At 42.1% G+C, this 16,097-nt stretch overlaps 1 protein-coding gene across 7 annotated transcripts in view; it reads left to right on the top strand.

The window, feature by feature from the left end:
- The window catches only part of SH3KBP1 (SH3 domain containing kinase binding protein 1), a 321,649-nt gene that overhangs the window by 211,674 nt on the left and 93,878 nt on the right, over positions 1–16,097 (top strand). For all 7 annotated transcript variants that reach the window (XM_019755429.3, XM_074323349.2, XM_019755427.3 and 4 more), the window contains one exon: positions 9,115–9,190. In XM_019755429.3, coding sequence (XP_019610988.3) covers positions 9,115–9,190 — 76 coding nt within the window. The remainder of the gene's footprint in view (positions 1–9,114; positions 9,191–16,097) is intronic.

The following is a 16,097-nucleotide window of genomic DNA, read 5'->3' as shown; positions in this document are numbered from 1 at the left end:
CGCCACCATGAACCCTCCCTACATCCCGTTCTGTGCTGCCAAGGCCCCATTCCCTGCACATATTCTCACCTTGATTCCTGCTTTTCTTCACTAGGATAGATACCCTTTCCACTATTCTCTACCTGGCCAGTTCCTACCCATCCTTCAGAATTTTAACTCAAGCTGTATCATTGCTGTGAGGCTTATTTCCCATGTAGAATTGTTAATGGCTCCTTTTTTCTCTTCTACACACACCTTGATTGCAGTGTTTATCCCTTTGCACTGGGATGCTCTGTTAATGAGTCTTTCTCTGCTGCTAAATTTTGAACTCATTAAAGACTGCCCATCTCATCTTTGTATACCTAGCCTCCAGCATAGATCATGGCACATGGTAGCTCCAAAAGAGAATGCTGAGTGAACGAATGGAAGAAAGGAAGGAAGGGAAGAAGAAGGGGGAGGAAAGGAGGGAGGGAGGGAGAGAGAGAGAGAGAGAGAGAGAGAGAGAGAGAGAGAGAGAGAGAGAGAGATCGCTTTACTTTAGAGGTATACAGGAAATTTGATAAAACATGGCTTTGCCCTCAAGTATCTCATACAGATAAAAATGTTATGGTCAAGAAAACCTTACTGAAAGCTGCTTCATTTGGCCAGGTAGACTTTAGGTGAACCTTAAAGGTGAGGTGGTATTCAAATATACCGGGGGAGGAGCTGGCATCCCAGGTAAGGGGACTAGCTTAGACTATGTCATGATTGAATAAGTCAAACTATTTTAGATCTGTAAAGGATTTTGTATGTTAACTGAATTCACACAACTACTTTCTAGGAATATTAGGACTTGGTCCACACATATACAGCAAGTTTCATGTTAAAGCACTGGATGAACAAAACTCAAACTGGCCCCAGGATATTTACTCCTGCCCTTCCATCCTTCTCTCTCTCTTCCTCATACTGTTCTTAGATTCTCCAAAAGCATCGAAAAGGAAGGCATTTTTAATTAAAAAATAAAACTAATCCTCTGGTAGAAGGAAGGTTTAAGATTTCCTTTTATCTGTTGTAACAGTGGTAAAATAGTCTTTTAAAGCTTAATGGCGAATTATATTTTGCCAAAGTGGTGTATGAAATGGAAATTTATGTTGGCTTGTTCATCCTCTGTGAATAAGATGATCATACAACAAAATCGTCTGTAGGCTTCTCTCTCAAGAACAGTGGGGGTAAAGTATAAACAGTGTTTTCATATATTGTCAGACATTTGGAGAGCTTCCGCCTCTGATTCTAATGTTGTCTGGATGTGCATTCCCCACCTCGTGGAGCACAGAAGCAGGTTTTGATTCATAATTCACCACTGCATTTCTTCATCATGAGTGGAAGTCCCTACTAAACCTTCAAAAAATTATTTTGCTTTGACAAAGAGAAAACCTACCCTTCCTGTGAATGTCTTGTATGGTTCTCTCCAGTTTTTTAGAACATGGTTTCTAGAGTTATTCAAAATGCTAACAAATGAACCAAATGATCAGACCCTGGCAGAAGTTAAAGTGCATGGTAAATAATAGAATTTGGCTCAGATTCTCAGATACATCTCTTTACTGATACACACAAATGCACACGTGTCTCTGAGTGTGTGTCTGTAATATACAAATATAAAACAGACTATATATATATATATATATATATATATATATATATATATATATATATATATATATACACATATATATATTTAGTAGAATGACAGATACTGAAGTTTTTTACTGGACAGATGGAAAGAGTAAACCGTGGAAGACCTAATGGAAACATCGAAGATGGGATCAGTGCGAGAACATTTGCTATTAGTATTAAGAGCAGAAGAGAAAGATACCAGCTATTGAGAGAGATGGCAAATTGCAGGAATTGTACATTTGAAGTAAACCCTCGAATTTCTTCAGGGCTTTGAAGAAGAAATGAACAGCCATTAAGAAGCAGTACAGTAGTTTGCCCTTATCTACCCACTGTCAACCATATTCTGAAAATATGTCATTCACCTTACTTTATGTCATCCCATTAGCATTGTATCATCTCAAGAAGAAGGGGGAGTATAGTACAATAAGATATTTTGAGAGAGAGAAGAAAGAGAGAGAGACCACATTTATGTAACTTTTATTACAGTATATTGTTATAATTTTATTATTAGTTGTTGTTAATCTGCTGTGCCTAATTTACAAATTAAACTTTATTGTAGGTACTTATGTATAGGAAAACAACATAGTATATATAGGGTTCAGTAGTATCCACAGTTTCAGGCATTCCCTGGGGGTCTTGGAATGTATCCCCTGCAAATAAGGGGAGAGTACTGTATGTATTCTGACTGCTTTGAAGTAAATATAGTAAGGGGTGAGAGTGGAGGGTGATTAAAAGTTGCATCTTATGGGAGATCAAATGAAGCAGCTTAAATCAGGGAACAGGATCCTTGTCTAGAAAACTGCTGACATAGTCCCTGTGATGGTAACGAGGCTCTAGGCAGGGGTCAAAGAGGAAGGGATGAATCTGAAAGCAGGGTCTTGGTGGTGGGCTCGATATGCGAAGGTGCACTAAGAGGGTAATCAAGGGTGAGTTCCAAGCCATGAGTCTAGGAGACAGAGAGGATGAGCCAAGAGAATTTAGAAAGTGGAGGCGGTGATGTTCACCCAACTATTTCATAGACTAGTCATTCTTGCAATGTGTCAATAGGTGTCACAAGAAGTAGAAATTGTGGTCAGAGAGGTTTGGAAAACACTGAGATCACATTAAGGATGAAGTTAGACAGTAACTACAGGGCTTCTCAGAGCCTCTGTTATGCAAGGATTAGACCAAGTAGTCTGTATTCCCCAGATTTATCAGATTGGCAGTTGCTTGGTAGAACATCTTGGGAACACACTTTGGAAAATGATTTCAGAACAAGAGAGTGGTGTGTGTGTGTGTGTGTGTGTGTGTGTGTGTGTGTGTGTGTGTACACATGTACGCGTGCATGCATGCGCACACTCACACATACCTCAATGATAATGAACCCTCCAAGTGAGGGTCTTTTGATCATAATAGATAGGAGCTTAAGAGAATGTGAAGGAGCAGGCTAGGACGAGTATTGGGAAGTCAAAGGCAGGGAGGTTCATCAGAAACATGGTTGAGATTGGATTCTTCTTTATGGAGACTAACAATGAATAGGAGGTTGAGGGCGTATACATTGAAACAAGGGAAGAAGGCAGGGGCAACAGAGGTTGAGGAAGACATCCCGGGCAATGTGCTGTCACCAGAGACCAAGCTGGAAAGAGCTGATACATGACAGTGACAAACAGTGGGGTTCCAAGAGGGCTTCCTGTTGCTGTTAGTTAAGGAGGACATCTCCCCTCATTTGCTTGTTGTGTTGTGGTAGGATGCTAAAGCTGGGGCAAAGGGTGAGTGGATGGTATCCCCAAATGCCCTGCTCCATTCACAAACACTTACTGACCCTTCATTTTGTGGAGATAAGAGAATAATTAACATCTAGGTCCTGCTCTCAAGGAGGGTACTATTTCTGAAGAAAAAGGGAGAAAAGCAGTCAACTTCTAAGTATGATACAGTTAGCAGTGTTTCTAAAGCAGCTCTGAATTTGACAAGATCTTTTTTTTTTTTTTTTGGCTCTTTTTTTTTATTTTATTTATTAAATTTATTGGGGTGACAATTGTTAGTAAAATTACATAGATTTCAGGTGTACAATTCTGTATTACATCATCTATATATCCCATTGTGTGTTCATCACCCAGAGTCAGTTCTCCTTCCATCACCATATATTCGATCCCCCTTACCCTCATCTCCCACCCCCCCAACTGTGGTTGGGCAAGGGGGTTGAATGTCACTTGAAGTATCGCTAACTTTTCAAGACAACCAGGGAAATGAACATTATATGAATAACTCTTAAGCACAATTTCATAATCATAAGATTACTTTTTAAATTTTATTTTTTCCTTTTCCACAAGTTTAAACGTAGACTGACATAGACTAAGGTTACCTTGAAATACCTCACATACCACACAGAAGTGACGTAGTAATATGTGAGGTATTTCAGTGGTAACCTCTGTCCCTAGACTGGAGCGACAAATATATTTTTTCTTTTACTGGACTATACATTTTATATTTAGAATTTTGAGTTGTATTTTACTCTGGCATATCTTCTGTTCTTATTAAATAGTTTAAGCTGGGCCAACCAAAGGCTGGTGAATTGACAGTGGCTATGTAAATTTCCTAGCCAGTAGAAAAGCCTCCCATTAGAAGTGCACAGGCGCTCCATTATAAAGATACTCGTTTGTGCTAGTTTTCTCTGGCTCTGACACGAGCTGCCTCCCGGGGCTTCTGCTCTGCTCCTACCACTCCCTGCTGAGCACCAGGAAGACTTTTCATAATACCATCAGTCATAGGTGTTCATGAAAGGAGCATGTAAAAATAAATATAAAAAGTTTACAGTGCGTTTTAATAGCAATTTGTGTATCTTTCTGAGTTATGGTGGAAAATGAAAACTGAAAGGTTGTGAATATGGTCATATGTAAATACCATTTTTGTCCCTCTTCCCACCCTTGTCTTCTGTAGCCTGTATCTCTCCATATCCTGTATATGACCAGGATTTGGGCTAGCCATGCGGAATGGTTGGGCACCCCTTAATACACCACTCTGGAGAACCTGATGAATTGCTGTTTCAGTGTTTGCAATCATGTTCACCATCGTCGTCTGCTTCCCTGCTTCACATGAAACAGACACTTAAATCTCTACTGAACAAAAGGGAAGGCGTATCATCAGATCCTAGTGTAGTGAAAGGAATGCTTTCAGAGAGCCATCGTTCATCTGGTATTTTACCAGCAGTTTAAAAAGTCATCTCTAGTGTTCGGCTTTGTGTGAGCATTTGAGTAATGTCTACGTATGGCTTCTCAGAAGATCCCCCTCTTCTAGAAGAGCTGTTTGAAAGCCTGGTCTGCCAACAGGGGGGCCTCAGCAACTACTAGAACGCAGGGAGCTCTCCCCCACCCCCAATGGAACCTGGTTGCCTTTGTGATTCAAGTCCTGTGTAGTATTCTCGGAGAGGAGACTTTCACAGATGGGACTTCAACTTCCTTCTCCTTAGCATTGTCTTATAATTAGGAACCTTTTTACACTCAAAGGAGTTTGCATCTGAATTAGAATAAAGTCAGAGGAGTGATTTGATACTTTATTTGAATAGGATCCTGGTCTCACGCTCCAGCAGTTGCAAAGAGAACAGATATATTAGTCATTAGGGAACTGGATTCCACTGGACTCGAATCCAATGATTGTCTTTCCTATAAACATTAGTTTCTTCATTTTGGCACGGAAAATTAAAAAAAAATTGCTTGCTCCACTAACTGAAATCATATGAGGGTTATCTGTCCTGATGCTGTATTACTGTGTTTCCCCGAAAATAAGACCTAGCCGGAAAATAAGCCCTAGCATGATTTTTCAGGATGACATTTCCTGACTACAAGCCCTAATGCGTCTTTTGGAGGAAATCTTAATATAAGACCCGGTCTTATTTTTGGGGAAACATGGTACCAGATCTTGGAGAGCTAGGAGTATATATGATGCTCCTACCATATACAAAGCCCCTCAAAACTTTATTGAGCACTTTTGTCAAGAGAGCTATGTAACAGCGGAGGGACTTCTGGTATTAAATATTCAAAGGAGTTAAGTTTTTGAATTATTTATTTTGAAAAATCATCAGGTTTTAAATGGAGATTAGGATATGGTAGGAGAGATACAAATTGACACCAGCCTGGTGATCACTGTCTGATCAGTAGCAATAGTCTGATTGCAGAACTTCCAGCTGCATACAGCCGTCCCTATGGACATCCACTCCCAGACCAAGCAGTGGCTTCTGAGCTGGAGGACAGGCAGACCAGGGTAACATGGATGTGGACCTAGGAAGTCTTCAGCCACAACACAGAAATGACAAGGAAAAGTTGGGCTGAGCTACGGAGAGAAGCCCAAGTCTGTTTCTTCAGAAGGCGTGTGGTGCAATGGACCTGGTTGCAGGTCTCTTAGGAGGTAAAAGAGCTACGTCCTGAGTGCTATCAACACAGCCTTGAAGTGCATGAGCAGTGCGTGTCCTGGATAAGCCATCTTCCTTAGGGCACCCAGGAGGCCAGGAATGTGGAACTCTGCCGAGGAAGCCATGAGTGGAGACCCCAAATCCTCTTCCACAGCCACTGCAAGCCTCACATCCTGCTTCGCTGCCTGTAAGGTGGATGAGAGGTGTTTGGATATGCTTCCCCGACTTTTTCTGTCCACTTGGGCCTGCGTCGTAGCTGACCTTCAATTATATATGACCTACGTGTGTACTGGAGCTAGGCATTGTTTTCATGATGCACACCCTTTAAAAATTGGGGTTCTGTTTATTTTTAGCCCAATGGACCAAAGATGTTTTCAGAGGTTGGGGGAGCTGGAATCCTGGTGGGAAAGTGGTACTTAACTGCCCTTTGTCTTTGTTCTCATATCTATCAGACAAGTATGGGATAGAGGTTTTCAAGTTGGGTATTTGGAAATGTGTAGTGTATTGGGGTAGATGCGATGACGGAAGAGCACTGCAGGCTATTAGCGGGCAGGAGCAATGGTTGCTAAATGTCCTTCAGTGTGTGAGAGTCTTCTGTAAAGAAAGAACGTCCCACTTAAAATGCCAGTAAAGGGAAACACGACGAAGAAGCTACAGGACTTGGGTCTCCCTGAAGAGCAGTACAGGCCTGGGCATCTATCCGCTTGGTCTTTGAAATAGTCTGAGCCAGAGAGGCTAGATATAGTCTTACATTTTTGTTTCACAACCATCTTTCTGTCCATTTGTCCATCTGTCCATGCATCCATCCTTTCAATACTCCTTTGGTGAAGGGTCTCATGGCCACCTTTGCGCCCTTCTCTTTTTATTTCAGTGATTTTGTCATATCGTCTGTTCTACTAAACTCCATCTCCTTTCTGAACTGACTCATTGGGTAACAATGGCAAGTTCTTATGCCAGTTGAGAATAGAGAAGGAAGAAAGAAGGCTTTTGGTGGAAAGAGAAGAGAGGAAGAAGAGTAAAAAGGATATTTTATAATTTATCTGGTTACGAGAATAGGCACCCAAGTTGTCAGCACTACTGGAATCCCTCCTACATGTAGGTCGGTGATTCTCAAACTTGAGCGAGCGTCAGAATCCCCTGGAGGGTGTGTTCAGGCAGAGACTGCCTGGCACCATCCCTGGAGTTTCTGATTAAGAAAGACTGGGGCGGGCCCTGGGAATTTGCTTTACTGACAAGTTCCCAGGTGATGCTGATTCGCTGTCTGGGACACCTGGAGGACCAGGCTGAGAGGGGAGGGACTCATCTCACTCTAGACTTTCAGTCATGGCCCGTGAAGAAGGATGGAATTAAGGTGCAGCACCCCCGGGAGATGAGTACAACATCAGCTTCACCATCACCCCTGTTGCTGGGATCCGCACAGATGCCAGTGTGCTGTATTTTCAGAAACAGTGAGAAAAAATAACAGAGCAAGCTTTGCTTTCTTATGTTTTTCTGTACAGAAGTAAGTGTATTTTCTTGATGTCTGTTAGCTTGGACGGACTGGTAAATCAGGACGTTAGCGATGATGAGCAACACTTCCTTTTGTTACCAAATAAGGGCAAATTGTAAGAATACACAACCTGCAAAACTGTGTCTAAAGGAAGGCATCAGGTTTAAAGCCCAAACCACTGGATGTCTCATTTTTTTTTCAGGAAAGTCAGGATTGGACACAGATGTTAGCTATTCTATTTTCCTCATTTCCTCTCTCCGCGGTCAGTAACAACTGAAGTATTAATTGTTTTCCTTTTCGTCTTGCTAATGCTTTAACAATAGAGATGCTTTATTCTGGTCCCCAAAGGGGAAAAAACAAAGAGATTGACTAGGATGCTATTGGAAATGTGAACAGGAATGAGAATGACACTGTGAGAGCATCTTTTGTTACTGTCAATTCCTGATTTTTGAAGATAATTCGAAGAACAGTTTTTCATCATGTTAAACCTTATAGCAGAACACCATCAAGCTTTTTTCCTTCTTGATGTTTCTTTGGAGTCACAAAATGTTATTAGTTTGAGTACTTAGCAGCAGTTGAGGGGCGGCATAATATTTTGGGTTTCATTTTTTTATCTTATACAGAAAGCCCTGCAGCACTAAATAAAAATGTCACCGTGTAAAATGTAAAGGCTTTCTGTCAAAAGTGGTTTTTTTTAATTCATGAAGAGCTGAGGATCTGATTTATCTTACCGTTTTTCTGTGATTTATTCATATTTAATGTTAGTTTCAACATGTGAAGCATGAAGACATTTTTCAAATTAAAAACGGTGGTGGATCAGTTTTATTTGAAGAAACATTCCACCGTGCCAGTTTTTAAAATATGCAGTTCATCCCTCTGCATGTGTCCAAGGGGCAGATATGGTTGGTTTTCCCAGTGGCTGGAATTCTCACTGGGGAAACCCTTTATTGTTGGGGAGGTTGTTTCACCCAGCTACTTGGTTTTGACAGCTGTTTCCCTGGTATCAGTAGACATTTTCCTCAGGCATTAATCATGATTACACAAATGTGGTGGCAAAGGAGGGCAATGGGGACAGACCTCACCTTTGGAACCATCGTTTTGTTTGTCGTCTTATTTTTCGTTTTTGTTTTTCTGAGCCACTGAGTTTCCTATGTTTTGGGGACCGTCTTTAGCCAGAGTCAATGTCCAGTCTTTTCTATGGATGGTTCATAAATAATGATAATAGAATTAGCTGTGAATAGAGGAATGAAAATAAACTCAACACAAACTCATGATGTTTTTTTTTTAAAAAAAACAAACAACAAAAAACTTGTAAATAGTCTCCTAGGATCTGTGGCATTGGCGTTTCTCAAAGCCCTGAAGGGTTAAAAGGTGGTGGGAAGGGAGCTGCTGCCTCCATCGTCCACCTTTGGGGCAGGTAGACCTGCCCTAGAGGACATGAGCGGGAGCGCTCATACCCTGCGAGGCAGGTTGAATTCAGCTGGCTAGAAGGAGACACAATAAGGCGTAGTTCCCTGGACTCTGGCTTCTGCCTGCCCTTCTTGATTTTATTCCTTTGCTTGATGGAGAGAATCACCTTGATAAGTAAAATCATCTTTTTCCTCTTCAGACTATTGGAAAGAAGTTACCTCCCACTACAGCAACTCCAGACTCTTCAAAAACAGAAATGGACAGCAGAACAAAGAGTGAGTTTCCTTATTTATCCATTTTACATTTGAAAGCAGTGAAGGGTTTTCCAGTAATTGAAATGCTTTTGAAAAATTCTCACATAATCTTAATGGCTTTTAAAAACACTTAGAAAAACTGCACACAAATGTGGTTTAATGGGTCCCACCAGCAGCGTGGGCACAGTTAGATTCAAAGCTCTTGGGGCAAGGGGTGTCTCCTGTACGAAATGTTGTTCTTTCCTGCCTTGTGTATTTCGTCCATGTGCAGAGCCAGGGCTTATCCATATCTACCCAGAGCACTTTGCATAGTTCAGGAGGCAGAGATTCTAGAGAATGGCAACTTAAGCAATTCAAGGATTCACAGACCTTCAAATTAGAGAGGCCTTATCTTTGAGCCTAACTACTTAGCCAACACTCCCAAACCTTGACTTCCTGCCAACATCCTCAGCACATCTCTGCTTGAATCCCTCTAGACACAAATGTCTTTCTTCTATTGAGCCAGACATGCTCTTCCTGTAACTTTCCCCCATGGATTCTAGTCACTGTGTCTGTATTGATATTGGCCCATTTTTCTCCGAACAGTCCTTTATGTATTTGCAGCAGTTGTCTCCCCCAAATCTTCCCAAAGGTCAGTATTCCCAATTCTAAAGTTGCCAGATAAAATACAGGATGCCCAGTTACATTTGAATTTTAGATAAACAGTGAATAATTTAGGAGTTATAAGTGTGTCCCATGCAATATTTGTTGTTTATCTGAAATGCAAATGTAACTGGAATCCTGTATTTATATTTGCTAAATTGGACAACTCTCCACTTCCTTTAGTCATTCTTCCAATAACTGGGGTCTTGTGAATGTGCTCTAGTGTGTTTTTCCAGAAACAAGTACTTCAATTCCTTGTAGGGATTTTATTATTTTTTCTTCAGCTTCAGATTTCCTTCTGAGGATAATGTGGACAGACTACTAATCTAGTTTTGAAAGCAAATAAGGAATACGACCTTAGACATCAGAAAATGAATTTATGGGACTTGCTAAACCAAAGATGGTGGTTTAAATGAATAAATTCATGGATAATATAGATACACATGGTAGAGCCCTGTCTTAATGTTTACGGTTCAAATGAACTTAAATGCCTTCTGTCTATTAATGGTACAATCAGACTCTAGATAATAGTACAGTATTTTAATGCAGCGGTTCTCAAATGTAAGTGTGCCGCAGAATCACCTGGAGATGTGGGCCCTGGCCCTCAAATTGCTGGTCCCCACATCCAGATTTTCTGAGTCAGTAGATCTGGGGTGGGGCCTGAAAACGTGCTTTTCTAACAAATTCCTAGGTGCTAGCTACTGCTTCCTAGTCTAGGGCACACACTTCAAGAACCACTGCTCTGAGCTTACAAATGTTCCAAAGGAGAAACCGGCCCTTTATTTATTCATGCAGATTACAGGCTCAGGATGCTAAACCTACCTGTAGGTACTAAAATCTTCAAGATTCTTTAAGAGTCCTGAAATTTTTTTTCAAGAACTGACAGTTAAGCCACTTGTGGAAAAATTTCTCTTGTTGGACAGTAATCCATCCTTCCTTCCATCCAACTGCTCATGTAACTGGCTATTCACAAGTTTATGGACGATCAAGGTTATCAGGGAAGTTGCTTGGACAGCAGGAGTGGGCAGTAGGCAGGAGAAGGGAAAGGGGAAGATGCAGCAGATCTCAAAGTTAACTGCAATGTGGTCCCTAGGACAGCCTGTCCTCATGACATGTGACAACCAGTGGCTTTCACCCACCTGACTCAAGTTTGCAGATAACAATCTGAGAAACAGATCATTTTTTTAATGGAAAAGAGTTTTAGTAGAAGTGAGATAGAATTTCCCTATAGATTGTTCAACTCTGTCGGATTAAGGAGGACCTTGGTTGACTTGTGGGTTACTTTTGGGGGAGGCCAAGCAGAAGGGACCTGAGTGTCACTTGTAAGGATGTGGCACAAAACAGGACAGTCTGCAGGGCATGCTTCAGTGACTAAACCTCGGGTCTCAAGAACTGGCCTTAGGATAAAAGCATGTCCTTGATGCTTTCTTTTGCCCTCTGTAATGTCTACAGGCAGGAGACGCATGTCTTTTTGGAAGGATTAGGTGAGAGGGGGTTTAGCTGTGTTTGGGAGCAGTGCTGCCCAATAGAAATATTATGTAAGCCATATACGTGATTTTACATTTTCTAGTAGCCACATTTTAAAAAAGAAACAGTGAGCTTAATTTAAATATAATTTATTTAATTCAGTATATCCAAAGTGTTATTTCAACAGGTTAACACATAAATGAGATATTTTCATTATTTTTTTCATATGGGTCTTCACAGTCCATATGAGTCTTCACAATATTTTACATGTATGGCGCATCTCAACTTGGAGTAGCCACATTTCAAGTGCTCAATAGCCACGTGCACATGGTGGCCACCATATTGGGCGGTGTAGGTTGAGAGTTATTCTGGGATCTAAGATGAGCTTCCTGGGCCCGGATATTAATGAACAGTTTCAAATGCTCAGCTCCCTTAAGCATCTGGGAGGATCATGGCTCTAGCCCATGCCTTGCTCCATTCTACAAATATCTCTTCACTATGTTCATCCGCCTGACTCTCTGGAGGCGTTACGGTGGGGGGATGCGTTGTTAACAAAGAGTGGTTTTACGGAGGCTGGGTGGTGTATTTTGGCTGAGGGTCAGAAAGCACGGATTCTAGGACCAGCTCCGTTATTAGCCAGCTGTGTGATCTTGGGCACATAATTTTATTTCATTGTCTGTACTGTTTGTGAAGTCAGAGGGTTGTGGTAGAGAGAACCCCTGAGCTTTCTCCCAGCATCTTTATCCTCTGATTCAATTCTAAAAATGTTACGATTCAAAGTGAAAGGTTTTTGTATTCAAAGAATTGAGCAGCTGGATGGGAGAGACAAAAGGAAGATGTGAACAGTTTGGTAGGAACACGAGATGATATCCTTGCGCATAGGTGTCCATATGCGTGTAAGTGGGTAGTAGGTCAGGAAGGAGAATTATTATCACTGTCAGCGAAGCCTTGAGGGACGTTTGTTGGCAGGCAGTTTTCATGGACCCAGAGCAAGAATTTCTGCAGTTTAATCTCACCTCTCACGCACTCTCTGGCTTTCATTATAAAGAGCAAATTCTGGGGTAGTCATTCTTGTATAATTTCCATGAGGCACCCTAGTCCACTGAAAAGCCTTCTCCATTTCGAACATTTTGCTGTTTCCCAATTTTGATCCAACACCCATGTTAGGTGGAAGGATAACAGAATGCTGACCAACTAAATGACCCTGAGCTTGGGAGCACTGCATTCTCCTTCCTTCTGGTTAGAAGACAAACCTATGTCACAAATTGCCCAGCAGTACAGAGGAGAGAAGCTCCCTCCTGCACAACTGTCTCCTTAGCATCTAAAATACAAACTCACATCAGGGCTAAGAGTTATGATGCTTCAAAAAATGTTCGTGTGAATTGGTATTTTCTCAGCGAAAGTGAAACTCAGCTATCATGATTTATTTGAACAGCTAACATCATCTCTCCCCCAATAAAGCTTTTATGATATTGAAATTCATTTGAAACACATGCTGGGGAACAGATTGCCATAATTTTCATAACAAGAGTAAAACTGTCTAAATATTCATAAAAGGAGTGCCCTGAGGTTCCTCCAGCTTACCACATCTGGAGTTTCCCTCTTCCTGGCTACAAGTGATACAGATTTGTGGCCTCTGTGGGCTAAAAAACTAGCCCAGAAAAAGGACTAGATTGCATCAGTTCAGTTTTAGACATTTAGAAGCCCAGCTGGGCAGGTGGTTTAGGAAAAAAATAATCCCTGACAGAATCTGCACAAAGGCAGATCAGCCTTCTGACTAAATGATGACTGGGGCAAAGGCTAAATCTTCCTGCCTAATCGCCCCTCACTTCATCACTGGACACTTGTACCACCCTTCTGATCACTTTGTTCATTGGCTTGCTTCTTAGGAGTTGTCCCCCATGATGGTGACACATGGTGCCTTGTGGCTATCATTTGTCCCTCAAGGTGGGGGCTGTGTCTTCTACTCAATATCCCCACCTTACCTCCCAGAAAAGTGCCATAGACTCAGTGGGCACATAATAAATGGTGGTTGAGCAAATAGAGAATTACAAATGATTTACAGTTTACCAGGCTCTATATTGGGCAGTCTTGTAAAAGTGGCATAGTAGCCATGGGTCCCCATTCTCAAGTTCACAGTCACTAGGAGGAAAAGGACATATTTATTCACATAAGACCCTTGAACTTACTTGGGGTTTTTGAGGGGTTAGCAGTAGTTGCCAGTGTGGCTTGACAGATCCTTCAGTCTTCCAGCCTCTGCTCTAGCCCAGTCAGCCCAAGAGCACCAGGACAAACCAGGCTTGTCCGACAAGGTCAGGTTTATGGACTCATTGCCGCAAGGAGCCTGTACAGGAGGACCCTGTACAGGACCCTGTGGTGGAGCGTTGCACCACATAAAAGAGAAAAGAATAGTTACAGATTTGGAGGGGTGGAATGTAATAGAATTGAAACATAGCAGTGTTTTGCTCATTTGCTGTGTCAAAGTGACTTAGTTCCTTCGGCCAAGAGCAGAATATTTCGTTCTTATTGATACGATATAAAAAAGCAACGTTTCTGATAGTCTGTGGATTTAGAGGACAGACTTTCTCGGGGAGTAAGAAAGCAGTAGTCACTCAGAGAAGGGGTTGTTAGGACCCTTTCCAGCGACAGCGCATGCTTGGCAGAAATGCTATTTCCTGTTCGCTGTGCAGCTGACTGGATCTGTTTGTTATCCCAGCCTGTCAAATGGCTGGGCAGATTTTTACTTTCTCAGTCTGAGCAATTTGTTTGCTTTCTCACCACATGTTTAAATAGGAGGAAAAAAGGGTCAATTCCCTTATGTTGGTATTCCCCCAGCCTTACCTGGGTGCTCTTTTTCCAGGATAGGTGTTTTGTTCACTTATCTTTCCCCAAAGCTCACTCATTCTTGGGCTGGGGAATTGGGGCACATCCAATTTGAAACGTGTTTCCTATCCAGTGCTTCAGTACCTCCCACACCTGATGTGTACCAAAGTCCCCAGGCTCTGTGTGTCAGGGGTCCCCACCTCTCCCCGGGAGGCACCTTTCATCAAGTGCCCCTAACACAGACCTTGCTGTCTGGAGTCAGAGGTGGGATCCTCCTGCAAGGGTGCCCAGCCTACCCACACTGCTGAAGACCTGTATTGGAATACAGTCCTCTTGGAGGGAGAAAGCTAGTTAGTTCCCTTTGTGTTATCCTGGTGGATTTCCTTTCTCCCCAAGACTCAGAGCTTCTGTTCCTCCGAGCAGGAGAAAGTGCCATTGAGAGGAGCCGTGATCTGCTCCGTACTAGAGGACAGAAAGGCTTTGCTTGTCAGTTTTGTTGTTTTTAAAAACCATTTCTCTTTCTGAATGCGAAAGAATAAAAGGTATCATAATTCACAGTTGTGAAATCATTTGAAAGCCAAATTCCTAGCAGCATCCAAGACCAGAGGGGTTTGTTGTGGTTTGGGTCGCAGTGAGCTTTTTCATGAAGGAAGGCACTGGGCCGGAGTTCATAACATCGTGACGTACGCGTTGTGTTTCGTGTCCGTGTCTGAATTTAAGTGTAGACCAGGGTGTCTCCACCTCGGCACTATTAACATTCAGATCAGATAATTCTTTGTTGCGGGGCTGTTCTGTGTCCATTGTAGGCTATTTAGCAGCGTCCCTGGCCTCCACCCACTTGATGCCAACTACACTTACCCACTTCCTCTCCGCCAGTGACAACCACAAGTGTCTCCAGGCATTGCCGGTGTCCCCTGGGGAGCAGTCTCACCCCAGTTGCAAACCGTGGTCAGCTCCGTGAGGGCACTGCTGCCGGGTAGCAGCAGCAGCACCTGGGAACTTGCTAGAGATGCAGATGCCCACGCCCTGCCCCAGCCCTAGGGAACTGGAAACCTTGGGAGTTTGATGCCCATTCCGGCAGAAGTGTCAAGAGCTCTGTGTATCACACCTCATTTCCTCTCCTTGAGAACCAGATACTAGTCTTATTTAAATTAACTTAGTTTCTTTCCCCCAGGACATGAAAGAAGTCCACACCTTTATTGCAATTCCAAATTACGAAAATCCGGAAAACTAAAAGTTTTATTACTTGGATAATAAAACCTGTCCTGAGCCAATGTGCATCTGTGTATAATCTGTATTTATTCCACTTGGGGTGATGAATCATCCATTTGCTGCAGAATTTTAATGTGTTTCATGGTTTGGTGTAGCCCCAGATCCCAGCTGAGGATGTTATATATTATATGGTATGTATACAATATTTCCTTTCTAAAATCTGAAAAAGTCTGTCTCCAGGGTTTCTGGACAGGGGTTATGAATCAGTAGTTTCTCGGATAATATTTGTCAGTTCAATGAGAGAATTTCAGATTTTGATACTGGTGAAAGTAGACACCACTGAGCTTGACAGTGTTGTTCTGGTATCCCAAAGAAAAAGAATTCTAGGGGTGACCTGGTACTTTCTACCCTTGCTGAAAGCTCTGGAAGGCTTCCTACGAGACTCTGTGGTACATGGGGTTTTGATCTTTGTGTCCTCAAATTGAGCCCAGAGACTCATCCTGGAGTCAGTGTTATTTCCTTTTTGTGTGTGTGGATATGTTCTGCCTACTGATATGTTTAAAGTTGGTTGGTTGGTTTTTTATTTGAATAGATTATAAAATCAGCTGAAGGGAGTCATGGGATGTGGGCATGTGAGTTCAGTTCCTTAAACAGTCTGTTTTTAATCTCATGTAAATTTCTGAAAGATTAGAAATTAAAATAATGTTTGTTTTTCAGGGGTGTGTGAATCACGACTGGAGTTCTTGGTGGTTTTAATAGAACAAATTTCCTAAAATTGGAATGT

The sequence above is a fragment of the Rhinolophus sinicus genome, chromosome 18 (assembly GCF_057876585.1).
Source record: "Rhinolophus sinicus isolate RSI-liver-muscle chromosome 18, RSI-T2T, whole genome shotgun sequence".
Lineage (NCBI taxonomy): Eukaryota > Metazoa > Chordata > Mammalia > Chiroptera > Rhinolophidae > Rhinolophus > Rhinolophus sinicus.
Note: the sequence above shows the minus strand (reverse complement) of the source record. Positions and strands in the feature narration are given on the sequence as shown.